General features: G+C 44.5%; 2 protein-coding genes across 2 annotated transcripts; both read right to left on the bottom strand.

The window, feature by feature from the left end:
• Window positions 1–95: 95 nt before the first annotated feature.
• Window positions 96–1,611, bottom strand: LOC113564491. Its single transcript, XM_026981878.1, has 2 exons — window positions 1,569–1,611; window positions 96–1,420 (listed from the first exon to the last, which is right to left on the bottom strand). Exon 2 carries the CDS (start codon window positions 1,398–1,400, stop codon window positions 1,080–1,082), a length of 321 nt encoding a protein of 106 aa, XP_026837679.1. The 5' UTR covers window positions 1,401–1,420; window positions 1,569–1,611; the 3' UTR covers window positions 96–1,079.
• LOC6551066 lies at window positions 1,611–14,394 on the bottom strand. The gene is made up of 5 exons (XM_026981877.1): window positions 13,991–14,394; window positions 13,218–13,866; window positions 10,098–10,581; window positions 9,575–9,879; window positions 1,611–2,498 (listed from the first exon to the last, which is right to left on the bottom strand). Exons 1-5 carry the CDS (start codon window positions 14,357–14,359, stop codon window positions 1,630–1,632), a joined length of 2,676 nt encoding a protein of 891 aa, XP_026837678.1. The 5' UTR covers window positions 14,360–14,394; the 3' UTR covers window positions 1,611–1,629.

Here is a 14,394-nt window from a genome sequence, read left to right as displayed (position 1 = left end):
TCATTGATAATATGTATGCATAGTTTAATTCTCCACTCATCCATTTTATGCTTATTACAATTACAAAAAAAAACAATTACCTAGATGTAGTTATATATATTTATATATATATATTTAAGTGTAGCATATTTATTTCGTATTAAGTACATATTTTGTAATTGTTCTAAGCTTGATTTACGTATAAAATGTGTCTTGATTAGGTATGGGTATTGTGGATTATGTAGTTGCGTTCTGGAGCTCTCTGCTTGCACACATAAAAAAGGGAATTTCTCTATTAAGTCGTACCGTAAGAAAGTGTAGTTTCGAATTGATTGAAAAGTGAAGTGAAGGCTCAGTTGCATGAATTATTAAAACGTAAACTTTTGGAGGTGATCCACCAAGAAGAGTTGTACAAATTGTAAATTGGAAAACAACTTGAGTGAATACGTTAGGTTAATGCAAATTGGCAATATCACTTACGAATAACTCTAGGGATTTCAAATAACTGGATAAGGACTTAGGAGTATGCAATAATAAATGTTCAATTTATCACAGCATAGTAATCAAGCCCATATTGAAAGCTTTCCAAATCCCTAGAGTGTAATTTAATATAAACGATCACCTCTCTTCAACCCATCGGTTGTTATTCTTCCCTTCCGCCGTTCTATTTGTATTTTTTACTTAAATACGGGTCGCATCTCGTACTCCATTGACTAGTTTTCTTATTTGGGGCCTCTGTTTACAATCGGTCAATCAGCTTAGGAGCTATGGAAATGTATCTTCGCCTCCGCTACCATATATAGTATGTACAGTGATAGTTTGTCTTATGCTACGATCTTTTTGCTGGTCCAACGGGACATATTTGTTTTTATTGGGGAAAAACTCCCCATTACATACACACACACATACACGCACTTATTACTCTTCTTATGGCATATACACCCACAATTTTTGGGGGTGGGGCAGGAAAAAAAACAAAAAAAAATAGTCATTACACTTTACACACTATACCGATTCGATCTAGGGTTTTAGGACTATGTCTAAGGCTAACCGCTAACTAATACTGATCCGTCGAGTAAATACTTTCGTCGTTGGCGTTCTTAGATCCGCTCCCTGTCCACCTGCGTCTCCTGCAGCTCGAGTTCCGTTTCCTCAGCGAGTGTGTAGACCCCGGAGGCATTCGCACCCGTTGGCGTGTTCAGGACATCGAGGAGCGGACTGCTCAGCGAGGAGTAGCCCAGGCCCGGGTCGCTGCCGTGGGCGATGCAGCTGTTGCCGGGAGTGGTCACCTCGCCGGATCCGGGTATTCCCGTCGAAGTGTTGGCGGGCGTGTAGGCGGGGGCAGGGGTGGGGGCCAGGCGGGCGCCATTGGGGTCCATTGTTAGGATGGGCACCAGCTCGTGGTTTACGTAATCCTTCATCACCAGCGATGTGGGTGTGTCTGTGAAGGGGGAAATCCATTTGAATTAACCATACATACAATACAGTTGAAATGGTCCATTGAGCCGGATTAAGAAACAAGTTCGGCTTGCAGGACCACGAATTGAAGCGGAATTGTTAATTGGGTGCATTTCAGAATAAACGCTCACCTGTCACCAGGGTCTCTTCGGTGGGGTTGCGCTGGTAGAGATGTCCTCGCTTCTCGTAGTGTCAGGACGCTGGCACATAGTACTGGCTACCCTCCTCGTGCGCCACATCCATCATGGAACCACCAGCACCACCTGCACCACCCGACACACTGCCGCCTCCGATCAAACCACCGCCCGAGTTAGCAGCACTCGTCTTCTTGAACTCCACCACAATGCGAATGCGATGGACAATCTCCTCGTGTATGACATTGAAGCACATGGCCGTTAGGGTCATGCCCGACATTATGTATACCGAACAGAACCAGGTGGTGGCATTCGATTCCCGCCGCAATCCCGGCAGCATATCGCCAAAACCAATGGTGGACAGGCTCATGAAGCAGAAGTATATGCCATCCAGAATGGGCCAGTTTTCCAGGCGATATAAGACGGCGGCACCGAAAACAATGTAGATGATCATCATGGAGAAGCAGAGCAGAATGGGGGCCAAGATACTCAGGCCGTGCATGGAGCCCCTGGACTCGCTGGCACTGAGCGAATCGATGTCGCCCAGGCCACCGACGGATCCTCCCGGTACGCCGGCATTCGGCGGTGGTGCCCCAGCACCCGCATCCTTTTCGGGCGTGGCATGAAAGACATCCCTCACGTAATACGGCTCCTGCATGACGGCCTGCTGCTTGCGTAGCTCCTCCTGCTGCCTCTTGCGCCGCATCCGGCGCTCCTTTTCGGCCATCCGCTTCTCGTCGTAGCAGCAATAGCCACAATTCGAGCAGAGACAACAGCACAGGGCCTTCGAGAAGACCTCGCGGGCCACCCTGGCCAAAATGCTGCCCGTACTGCTCAGGTAGACCAATGTCAGTGGGATGCCGAAGAAGGCGTACGCCAGGGTCACGATCCTCCCGAGCGTCGTTCGCGGCGCAACGTTTCCATAGCCTGGTTTGTACAAAGAAAGTTCATTGATTACAACGGTGTCGGTGAATTTGCATACGCTTCATTTAATACTCTTCCATTTCTAGAGTCTTCGGTTAAAGGAAATTTTTAATCCGGCTTGCAGGACCACGTTAAAGAAGCCTTACATTTTAAATGTATTAAGTTATATATTTGCTTTAATTAACTTTCGGAATATACAGTATGTACAATAAGACCCCACTTGTTGTATGGTTATTAAGAGATTTCCCTTTGCAACAAAATTTCCGTTAACAATTTTCTTTTTTTTGGTACTTTTGGTTATTGTTGGTTTTCACATTAATGTGCCAGAAGTCAATTTGTGCGACTCCCTCGAGAGATCCGACTTATTGACATTACCCAAATGAGCCGTAACTTCACATATAAGCCCCACTCTTTGCCTTCTTTTTTGCCATTTTTCCCCACGATGTAAAGGGCACCAGAAATAATTAAGCTGGCAGAGGCAATAAAAATGCTTAACAAGCTTAAGGCCGGAAATTCCCTATGGAAGGTAGAAAAAAGGAAAATAGGGGCGGGGAAACAATTGAGCAGGAACACATACACACACACCAAATCGTAGTCAGGTGTGTCATGCATAAATTTGAAAATTTCTTAATTTTATTGCTTTCTTTTCTTTTTCTCTCATTTCGCAGTAGGCGGTTTTGCGATATATGTGTTTATACCCGTTACTCGTGGGGTAAACGGGTATACTAGATTCGTTGAAAAGTTTGAAACAGGAAGAAAGAAACGTTACCGACCATACCAAGTATATATTCAGGCCCAAGCCTGAAGTTCTAAACTCCATAACTCAACTTATCTTAATCGGATTTTGAAGTGGCATACCTCAAAATGTTTCTGGCGCAATTCTCTAAAAATCTGCATTCAAATTTAAAAATCAAATTTTTTTTAATTTTTTTGTAATTTTTTTGATGTTATGATGTAGGAATTGAAAAAATGTAAGAAATGTCCCAAGGCTGAAGTTCTAAACTCCATAACTCAACTTATCTTAATCGGATTTTGAAGTGGCATACCTCTAAATGTTTCTGGCGTAATTCTCTAAAAATCTGCATTCAAATTTAAAAATACATTTTTTTTAAATTTTTTTGTAATTTTTTTTATGTTTGATGCAGGAATTGAAAAAATGTAAGAAATATCCCAGGGCTGAAGTTCTAAACTCCATAACTCAACTTATCTTAATCGGATCTTAAAGTGGCATATATCAAAATGTTTCTGGCGTAATTCTCTAAAAATCTGCATTTAAATTTAGAAATCTTGTTTTTTTTTTTTTTTTTTGTAATTTTTCTGATGTGATGGTGTTGTAGAAATTCAAAAACTTAAGAAATGTCCCAAGACTGAAGTTCTAAACGCCATAACTCAACTTATCTTAATCGGATCTTAAAGTGGCATATATCAAAATGTTTCTGGCGCAATTCTCTAAAAATCTGCATTCAAATTTAAAAATCAATTTTTTTTTAATTTTTTTGTAATTTTTTTGATGTTATGATGTAGGAATTGAAAAAATGTAAGAAATGTCCCAAGGCTGAAGTTCTAAACTCCATAACTCAACTTATCTTAATCGGATTTTGAAGTGGCATACCTCTAAATGTTTCTGGCGTAATTCTCTAAAAATCTGCATTCAAATTTAAAAATCAATTTTTTTTTAATTTTTTTTAATTTTTTTGATGTTATGATGTAGGAATTGAAAAAATGTAAGAAATGTCCCAAGGCTGAAGTTCTAAACTCCATAACTCAACTTATCTTAATCGGATCTTAAAGTGGCATATATCAAAATGTTTCTGGCGCAATTCTCTAAAAATCTGCATTCAAATTTAAAAATCAATTTTTTTTAATTTTTTTGATGTTATGATGTAGGAATTGAAAAAATGTAAGAAATGTCCCAAGGCTGAAGTTCTAAACTCCATAACTCAACTTATCTTAATCGGATTTTGAAGTGGCATACCTCTAAATGTTTCTGGCGTAATTCTCTAAAAATCTGCATTCAAATTTAAAAATACATTTTTTTTAAATTTTTTTGTAATTTTTTTGATGTTATGATGCAGGAATTGAAAAAATGTAAGAAATATCCCAGGGCTGAAGTTCTAAACTCCATAACTCAACTTATCTTAATCGGATCTTAAAGTGGCATATATCAAAATGTTTCTGGCGTAATTCTCTAAAAATCTGCATTCAAATTTAAAAATCAATTTTTTTTTAATTTTTTTGTAATTTTTTTGATGTTATGATGTAGGAATTGAAAAAATGTAAGAAATGTCCCAAGGCTGAAGTTCTAAACTCCATAACTCAACTTATCTTAATCGGATTTTGAAGTGGCATACCTCTAAATGTTTCTGGCGTAATTCTCTAAAAATCTGCATTCAAATTTAAAAATACATTTTTTTAAAATTTTTTTGTAATTTTTTTGATGTTATGATGCAGGAATTGAAAAAATGTAAGAAATATCCCAGGGCTGAAGTTCTAAACTCCATAACTCAACTTATCTTAATCGGATCTTAAAGTGGCATACATCAAAATGTTTCTGGCGTAATTCTCTAAAAATCTGCATTTAAATTTAGAAATCTTTTTTTTTTTTTTTTTTTTTGTAATTTTTCTGATGTGATGGTGTTGTAGAAATTCAAAAACTTAAGAAATGTCCCAAGACTGAAGTTCTAAACGCCATAACTCAACTTATCTTAATCGGATCTTAAAGTGGCATATATCAAAATGTTTCTGGCGTAATTCTCTAAAAATCTGCATTCAAATTTAAAAATCAATTTTTTTTTAATTTTTTTGTAATTTTTTTGATGTTATGATGTAGGAATTGAAAAAATGTAAGAAATGTCCCAAGGCTGAAGTTCTAAACTCCATAACTCAACTTATCTTAATCGGATCTTGAAGTGGTATATATCAAAATGTTTCTGGTGCAACTCTCTAAAAATCTGCATTTAAATTTAGAAATCTTATTTTTTTTATTTTTTTGTAATTTTTCTGATGTGATGTTGTTGTAGAAATTCAAAAATATCAAATTCATTACTACATCAAAATGTTTCTGTCACTTTTAAAAAATTTTTGAAGTTTTTATTTATTTTATTATTTTCTTCCCCAATTTTTACCGATATTCCAGAAAAGGTTGAAATTTCTCGTTAGCACTATCTGAGTAACAGGTATCTGATAGTCGGGGAACTCGACTATAGAATTCTATCTTGTTTTTATTTATACATGGGCGCGGTTTATTGGTTGCCGCGTATTATATTCTTTTTTTATTGCACAAATGTTGCCCCCGAAGGAAGTGAGTCATTTGAGATTCGAAGGAAGCTGGGGGAGAAAACGAATCGAATCAATAGGGGGCTATAACATGTGGCAGGGCTCGAGTGCCTCGGGCGCTCGGTCTACTGGTAAAGGAGAACTTTTTGGGGGATGCACAGAAAGAAATAATGTATTATTCTGCATCTACTACTCCGTACGCATTTATCATGCATTCACAGGCATAGCCATATTGCAGAAATATACAAGATCTTGTGCATCAAATGTTTTTCTCTGTGCAGGGTGGTGTGGTTCACTCGAAATCAGTAACAGTGACTGAAACAGGAAGCGGATTTCCAATACCTTGGTAACCATGTAATTGCGTTGACAGCAAATTTAAATGAAATCCCCCTCTCCGCAGGACCAAAATGTCAAAGTGTCACAAAGTAGACGACAGCTCAGCATACCCCAAAGGTCCCCCTTCCTCCAATCGATATATCTATATCTGTATCTATATCCCTTTGGCCGATCCCCATCCCGGCACAGTGGGCCACTGATGTGCATGGGTTGGTGAGGGGATGGGGGGCATAAATCAATCTGGGGCAAGATTTTCGGCAACACTTTGCTGATTTATTTGCACCACTGTGCCTGGCTTTCAGCCAACCCCACCGTTTGAACCGAGCCCCACCACCCATGGCTAATAATATTGCCATTGACCCGACTCGAGGGGGCTGTAAAACTCAGCTGTCGCGCTGTCAATTTGCTGGGATATCACGGAATATCACGGATAACGTTAGCAAGGCCGAGGGTATTGAGGGGCATCTACATATTTTATTGAAAGATATTGAAAGATATCAATATGGGGCGGGAAACGGAGAGACCACAAGACTGGCGTAGTGAATACCGGGTGAATAAGGGTAAGTGCATAATAATTATTATTAGTATTACTGAGGAAAATCAACTTGATGGCTTTGCGTATCAAACACAGCCGCCACAGAGTTGCCTTGCGATAGATATCTATCGAATATGCAAATAAATCGCTATTGGTGTTTATGGACTGTGCTTAGGGATGGGGCACTAAGCCGATAGGCAAGTGAATTATTTATCGAATATGCGTGTGTGGCCAAGCAAATACAATTACCCGCTTCCAGCAGAAGCACACACTCCAGCCATAAACAACTAGACCTAATCTGCCTCCGACTTCGACTTCGATTCTACTTCCACTTGGACTTGGACTTGGACTTGGGTTCATCCAATCCCCCCCTTGCTCATTGAGGCCCATTTGTACATCGATGGTCCTTCGGTTATGCGCACACATAACACAAAATGGTGGAGCATAAAACGGAATCGCTGGGCCCCAAAGATGCGCAATTGATGATAGTGGATGTGGATGTGGAAATGGGGCCTCAGTTTCATGCTGCATGGGTGTGTTTGTGTGTGGGGCCTGTGTGCAAATGGAAAATGAAATTTAAAATTATTTTGCAACTAAATTACTTGTCTTATTGCCGTCCAGGGGATTGGCCGATCCCGATCCGGGGTCCTATTCATTGTGCCAGCGACAGCAGAAGCCATATTCGAGGAAGCGGAAGGAGCAGGCCGACTATAAATTCGCATTTATGCCCAAGACAATCATAGAACTCACGCCAGCCACAAGGATGTTGCCAGCTAAATAATGCTCAACTGGCTGATACTCTTGAAATATGAAAATGCTTTCAGGCCATGCACTCAAATAATATAATGTACTTCTTGGCTTAAATCGAACATCCGAAACATGTATATAATTATAATGTCATGTCTTAAAAGAACCTAGCAAACTTTAAAGCCAAAATGACTGCAGAGTAAGGCAGCTGGAAACATGGCACTGCATTCAAGTGCTCAAGTGGCTTAGTCCTCTGGCCAGAAGCACGGACCAATAATCATAATCATATTGTTCGGGCTGCCCGGCCAAGAACAATGAAGACCTGCTGCCTCGCTTTTGCTGGCCAAAAAGTAAAACAGAAAACAAAAATAAAAATAAACACAACCCACAAAAACAATAATAATAATAATAAGCTGGGACAAGGACAAGGAGTGGGTGGTGAGGTGGCGGGATGGCAGGATGTCATGTTAATATAAATGTCCCGGCAGTCTGCTGACTAACGCAATTGCAAACTGCCCCGCCCCCGCCCCCGCCCGCACCCACACCACCGCCCCTTTTTATGCACACTTGCAGGGGCGTTGGGGCAGGGACAGGAGGGGGGTGGTTAGTAATAATGGGAGGGGCCCGTTTTCTGGCCCTATATTTGCTTTCTGGCCTTTTGGCATTGGCATCAACTGCCAAGATCAGCAGAAAATTTTTGCAAATTTTATTTTATAGCATTTTCACAAGTGGAAAGTCGTGTCGATGTATCCTTGCATATATGTTCGTATATGTATGTATGTATATGTATGCGGATATAAAACCGAAGAATGCGAGTGTGTGTGTGGCCATTCGGGCTAAGCAAATAGCTACGTTTGTTGTTTTGCTCTATCAATATTTGACTTTCGGCTCGGTTTTTTGTCTCCTCCTCGTTTTTGTTTTTTTTTGGGCCTACGAAATTACCATCCAAGTGAGAGGGAAAAACGTACACGGAATTTTACTGGGAAATCCGGCAAGGGGCTACACAGAGAATCGAGACAAGGGAGAATCGCAGGGAAAGGTGCGGGAAAGCCCGCCCCCCTGCTGATGGATGAATGTTTTGGGGCTTAAAAGTTTAGGCCCTCCACAAACCAATATTTAAAATTGGCCAGAGTTTCGGGCCACTTGCTGCTGACAAATGCCAATTGAGAAATCCTCGACAGAGTCAGCAATCGAAGACTTATCGAATTAGTTTCGGTAATTGAAGGGACAGAGCTGGAAATCTATTTCGCAAAACCTAATACATGCACGACTCTAAAAAAGTGAGTGAAGGAAAAGTAAGTATACATTTCATTAAGAACAAAAAAAACCTGATATCCATTAGATACGCTACGTACGTTCTTTCGATAGACACCTGCAATCCGCACGATAAATAATCGTTGTCTGTAACGATAACACTTTAAGCCCCGTCCAGCATGGACATCAATCAATTACCACTGCAGTTCCTATGGCACAAATTACTCTGGCTCCGTTGTGGAAGCTGCACCATGGATGTGACCATGGGAGCGCATCATCAAGTCCCCCTTGTCGCTACTCGAACCCGGAGGTTACTTTTAGCCACCACTTGCACACCGTTTTCAGCCCTTTTAGAGCCACCCGTTTACATAGCCCCCCTTTTGACCACTCCGCATTCTCCTCGGCTGCCATCAACAACAGCAGTTGCTGCGGCCCCAAATGCACTCATGCGATGGTGTCAAAAGGTGTACGGGTCATGCCCATAGCCCCCATTGCCTTAACCCCTTTTCCCATTTTTATACACGACCAAAACTGGCACTCTCTGATTATACAAAGTAATTATATGAAATGTGCTCAAAAGTGTTGTCTATGAGTTTCCTTCCAAGCCCCACATCACAATGAACCTAGCAAGTTTTAATGTCATACTTTTGAAATGCAAGAACTGGTTTGTACTGGCATTTTGGAAAACGACAAACATGGTCTCCGCATTTTTTGGCAGTGTGCTAGCCCCTCCCTGCCGCTATTGCCTTTGGTATCCAGCAAACACGAGCGCACTCGCCATTCAAGTAAAACAAATTTCCGTTGCTGGAACATCAAATTTATGGCCCACAGCCATGGATGGTGTGTGGGTCATTGGTTTTATCTCCCTTGTGGGGGGGTGCCCAAAGTCCCCCTTTTGTGTCTGCGAAGGCAGAAGGCCACTGGCACTTACCAATTGTGGTCAAAACGGTCAGCGAATACAAAAACGCTTTGGCAAAATTCCACTCATGCGGCGGCCCTCCGCCCACTGCCACGCCCCCAACGCCTCCGGCACGATGATGGTGATAGTGTGTGTGTAGGAGCACGGCTTCCGTGGCCGGATTGTTGCTACCCGGAACACCAGAGGCGCCCGACGACGATGATGACGAGGAGGAGGGGGCGTTGGCCACATCGTCGTGCGATAATTGCAGCATAACATCCTCGTTCAGTCTCTTGATTAATTGGTCTTGAAACTTGGCTATTTCAAGTGCGGCTAATCTGTGAGGGAGATAGAGCAAGATACGGAGAGTGAGTGGGTCACGTCGGTGAAACACATATGAAATCAAGTATACGCCCCGTTTGCGTGCATCAAGTATACGCACGGCGAACCCAATTAAGTAGATCAAGCTCACAAAGATACATAACTTATTATTTAAGGCATGGAGCTATTTGGCTTGACCTATTTGCCTACGCTTCTGGTATTTAAGAGCACTCACTTTGTCCAGTTCTCCTTGTAGAGGATGTTCAGCGAGACAGTGATGTCCCAGATATTCTCGATGGTCCGCTGCCGCACATCGTAGGTGTCCGGCGAGAGGGCGAACTGGGGCATTCCGCCCGCCTCCAGATCGGTCGCTTCCATGCCGTCCAGGCCGTAAACAAAGTCGCCACTGGATGCGGGCTGGCTAAATGGATTGAGGCCGCCGGCAGTGGCGCTTCCGGCCACCATTCCCTGGGCGGCGACAGCTGCGGCTGCAGCGGCCATCGTGTCATTGTCGGTATGACGTCCTTGTACTGCCTGATGCTGCTGCTGCTGCTGCTGCTGATGTGGTGTCCTTTGCTGCTGCTGCTGATAGATACTGCTCCCGATTCCCGCTGCACCGATCCCGAGGCCAGCCAAATTGCGCTTGGTGCTGGCCAGAGTGTGCTGCTGATGCAGCAAAGCCGAGTCCTCGTTCTCGATGGTCAGGAAGATGAAGGAGCCTGCAACGGGATGGCGAACAAAAGCCAAACATCAGCAATGCAACACTGCCAGAAATTGGCAATCAAAGTGCCAGAATATTTGGACCACTTCGTAGTAAGCCAAACAAGGGTAATCCGGATCTGAAATATACTACTGCCCTATACTTTATCAGCAAATTTTCAACAAAAAGTTATAGACAGATGGATTTCTCTTTCGGTGCACGTCATGTGTGCAAAATTTCCAGCAGAATATGAACTCAGCGCTAACTCATTTGCTTCCTATATGGGGGAAAAAGGATGCAGGTGGAGCAGAGATAGGGCCTGGGCCATAAAGCATCTTGAAGGTGTTGCAATCGTTCTGAGCCAACTTAAGTGCTTCCTGTTTCAGCCACACGGTTGAATGGCAGGATTCTCGGGCATGCTACGGCTAATTTATGGGGCATTCTGAAAGTGAAATGCTGTGGGAAGTGCGAACGCCGTTTAATCTATCTAAAACAGTGAAGCAAGTGCACATACTAACATTTTACCTCACTCGAATGATGATTATTCAAAAGCTTCCAGCAAACCCCTGTTTTTGGGCTGGTAAATCGATACAATTCCCACAGGCCTTGTTCCTTTGGGGAGCGTCAGTGCTGATTCCTGTCACTCATTTAATGTTAATGCCCGCCAACTAATACACACGCTTACATGTGACACAGTTTGTCAAGTTTTTGAAAAGTTTTTCGCCTGCCTGCAACAAAGTTTCCATTTATTTTCGACGGCTGAGCACGACGTTGAATGTGTGTGTGAAATGAGCAGTTGATGTCCTCGCCAAAAGCCAACACATGTCAAAGTTAAAAATAATACACGATGGATGGTGGAAAATCGTATCGTATCGGATCGGATCAGATCGGAAAGTGCCAAGATGATGGGCCGGACACAAAGCTGTAGCACTGACACATGCTGTTTTGCTATTTTCCGCGCCCTGGAAAATCTGGCATGCGATTTATTGAGCGGAATGTGCCACTCTATCGGTAATTATGTGTTTGTCAATGAAATTGTTATAGTTCCTGTCATCAGCACTCAGCTCTTGGGCTCCAAATGAGTTTCATGTTGTCTTTGCGTATTCTAGCTTCCCATAGAGCTTTTCCCAACTGCAGAGGCTTCAATTTAAACAGGCCTGTTTGTTTAGCCTGTAACTTTAGCTTGCAAAAAAAAGGAGGAGCAAGGGGAAGTCATCTGTCATGTGTGCGTGTGTGTAAAGTGACGTCACCGGTCTCACGCACGGCCTAGCGAAAGTTAAATAATTGTTTGTGTCATTTTGATGATTTCCTCCTAACAAGGGACAACTTTTTCGCCCAGCTGTCGCACGCACACACAAGTGCGAATTTTTCGATTTGTTTAAAGTATTTCCACATGTGTGTTGTGCTTTTCCATGTTGCCGCTGTCGGTGTTCCTGAAGTTGCTGTTGTTGCTGTTGTTGCTGATGTTGCCGATGTTGCTGATGTTGCTGTTGTGTCTCCCACCATCGCTTGTCAAAGCAGCCGTCACCGTCAGAGAGAATCGGAGAAAGGGGCTGAGAATCGGAGAAAGGGGCTGAGATAAGGGGCATGAGACGCAGATGGATTTCCGGTTGCGTGGAAAGTGAGGGCGTCCGCGTCAAGTGTCGCCTTTTGGTTTCCTAATACCCGCTCATAAACATGACTGCGCTATACTTTTACGCCAATCTCTGCTCCGAAATGAAACTCGCTTCGCACAGTGGTTGTTTACCGCACAATTTGCAAGTCTTGAACTCACTGGGTTTTGTGTTTTCGATAAATAGTAGGTAGCTCAAGAAAACCTTTCACTTTGGGAATACGTTGTGGTAGAGTACAGATGAAATATGCTAGTGTCCACTGTACCGGAAATACACAAATTTCCCTGGCAGTGTGAGTGAAACATAAGTTTTGGCGCTGCGGCCGCCATTTTGACGTTTGTTTCTGGTGCGCCGAGGGGTGTGGAGGTGGAGGAGGGGAGGAGGCATGCCAGCGAATGATTAATTAAATTTATCACGTTGTCGTGCGGCGGCTTCGGCGGCACTCCGCCCATTTTCTGTTGTTGGTTAATTTAAACGTCGAACCCTGTGACAAGATACATTAAGCATCCGTGCAAACAGTAACGCTATCCACTAGTGTAAGCCCATCCGCATCCGTGTTTGTATCCGAAAATGTATCTGTATATGACACACGCGCCGCAAAAAAGAGCAAATGAGCTGAGCGCGCGTGGCCAAAAGAAGCTGCCGCGTTAATTAGGGTGGCCGCAACAATGAAATGGCAACTGGCACAAACAGACGGCGGATACAAATGATATGTGAGTGCCTGTCACGCACAGTGCCGTCAATTTGGCTATTTGGCCGAAATTTACGCTCCTGCAGGCCACTAAACCATAGCTAAATTATAGCTCGTACTGGTATTATTCAAAAAGACCTGAAATTATTAGCTTTAAAAACGCCATGTAAGGTAAGAGTATTTTCAATCGCTGTAATGTATCTCCTCTCTATTTCTAGCTCCTAAGCACAAGTCGTTGAAATGAAAGCGAGCTCTACTCGATGGCTAATTAATTGAATTAAACTCCCGTCGCGGACAACTATTTGAATTAAATTCGCACGCTAATTCATTGAATTAATTAGCCCAGCTTACCCAGCAGTGTGTAGGCGAGCAGCAGCATGCAGATGCCCAGGTTTGTCAGCAGGGCGGACCACACCGTTTGCGAGGTGGCCTTGCGGCTCTTCTTCTTGTCCTTGCTTCCGTATCCGGGTGGCGTCTTTCCGGTCTCCCCCGCACCGCCAACCCCACCGCCACCGCTTCCACCGCCGCCCCCCGTGGCCACACCCCCTGCTCCCGAGCTGAAGCAGGAGCACCATCCCTGCCGCTTGCGCTGCCGTTGCTGCTGCTGCTGTTGCTGCTGTTGCTGCTGCTGCTGCTGGTGCTGCTGCTGCAGCTGGTGCTGCACCTGCGCCTGGGCCTGAATCGATGCCGCCTGCGGGTGGGCGGGCGTCAGCGGCTCCTTGCGGCTGGGGGGCGTGGCCATCAGTTGGAGCGGCAACAGTTTCGCATTGCTTTTCAGCGTGCCGCAGTTGCTGTTGCTGCCGCTGGTGTTGCTGTTGTTGCTGCCGGCGGCGCTGCCGGCAATGGAGGTCAGCGGCAGCAGCGGCGGCTGCGGATGGGGCAGCGACATGGAGAGCGGCAGGCTGGGCGGCGGTGCCATCATGTCGCCCACATAGCCCGCCGTGGGGTACTTCAAAATGCCCGGCGGCGCCATCGATGTTTGGGCCAAGGACACGACCACCTGCAAAAGTTCACCAGCGATTTACAGATACGTATTTAAACAGAGATATCTTGTAGCAAAGAAATGCCAGAGATACTACATTAATTTGTAGGAATGACATGAACTTAGTTTTGGGACTACTCACTTGACCGCTCTGGCCGCCCGGCTGGTTGGCCACCTCAATGTCCTCGAGCGTGGGCATGGGCAGCAGGGGCGTGGTCTTGAAGGTCGTCGTCGCTGGGGGCGGAGCGGGCAGGAGGAGCGGGGGCAGCTGGGCGGGCGACATGCTGGGCAGGATGCCGATGGAGACATAGTTGCCGGCCGTGCCGCCGGCGGACGAAGTGGGCGGCATGCCTCCCATGCCGCCGCCGTAGTGAAGGGCTGTGGGGGCGGCCATGGAGCCGGTGGGCGGGGCAGCGGTGACGGAGGACGCGGCGATTGTGTGGGCGGTCAGCTGCGAGGGGGGCGGAGGCGGCGCCCCGTTTTGCATTGACATCGCTTGATCCGGGTTCATCTTGCATTTGGTCGCTGTTTTGCCCGGTCCTTGCC

This window comes from Drosophila erecta, unplaced genomic scaffold, assembly GCF_003286155.1.
Source record: "Drosophila erecta strain 14021-0224.00,06,07 unplaced genomic scaffold, DereRS2 tig00000126-arrow-pilon, whole genome shotgun sequence".
NCBI classification, from domain to species: Eukaryota; Metazoa; Arthropoda; class Insecta; order Diptera; family Drosophilidae; genus Drosophila; species Drosophila erecta.
The sequence above is the reverse complement of the archived record's forward strand: the minus strand, read 5'-3'. Positions and strand labels throughout refer to the sequence as shown.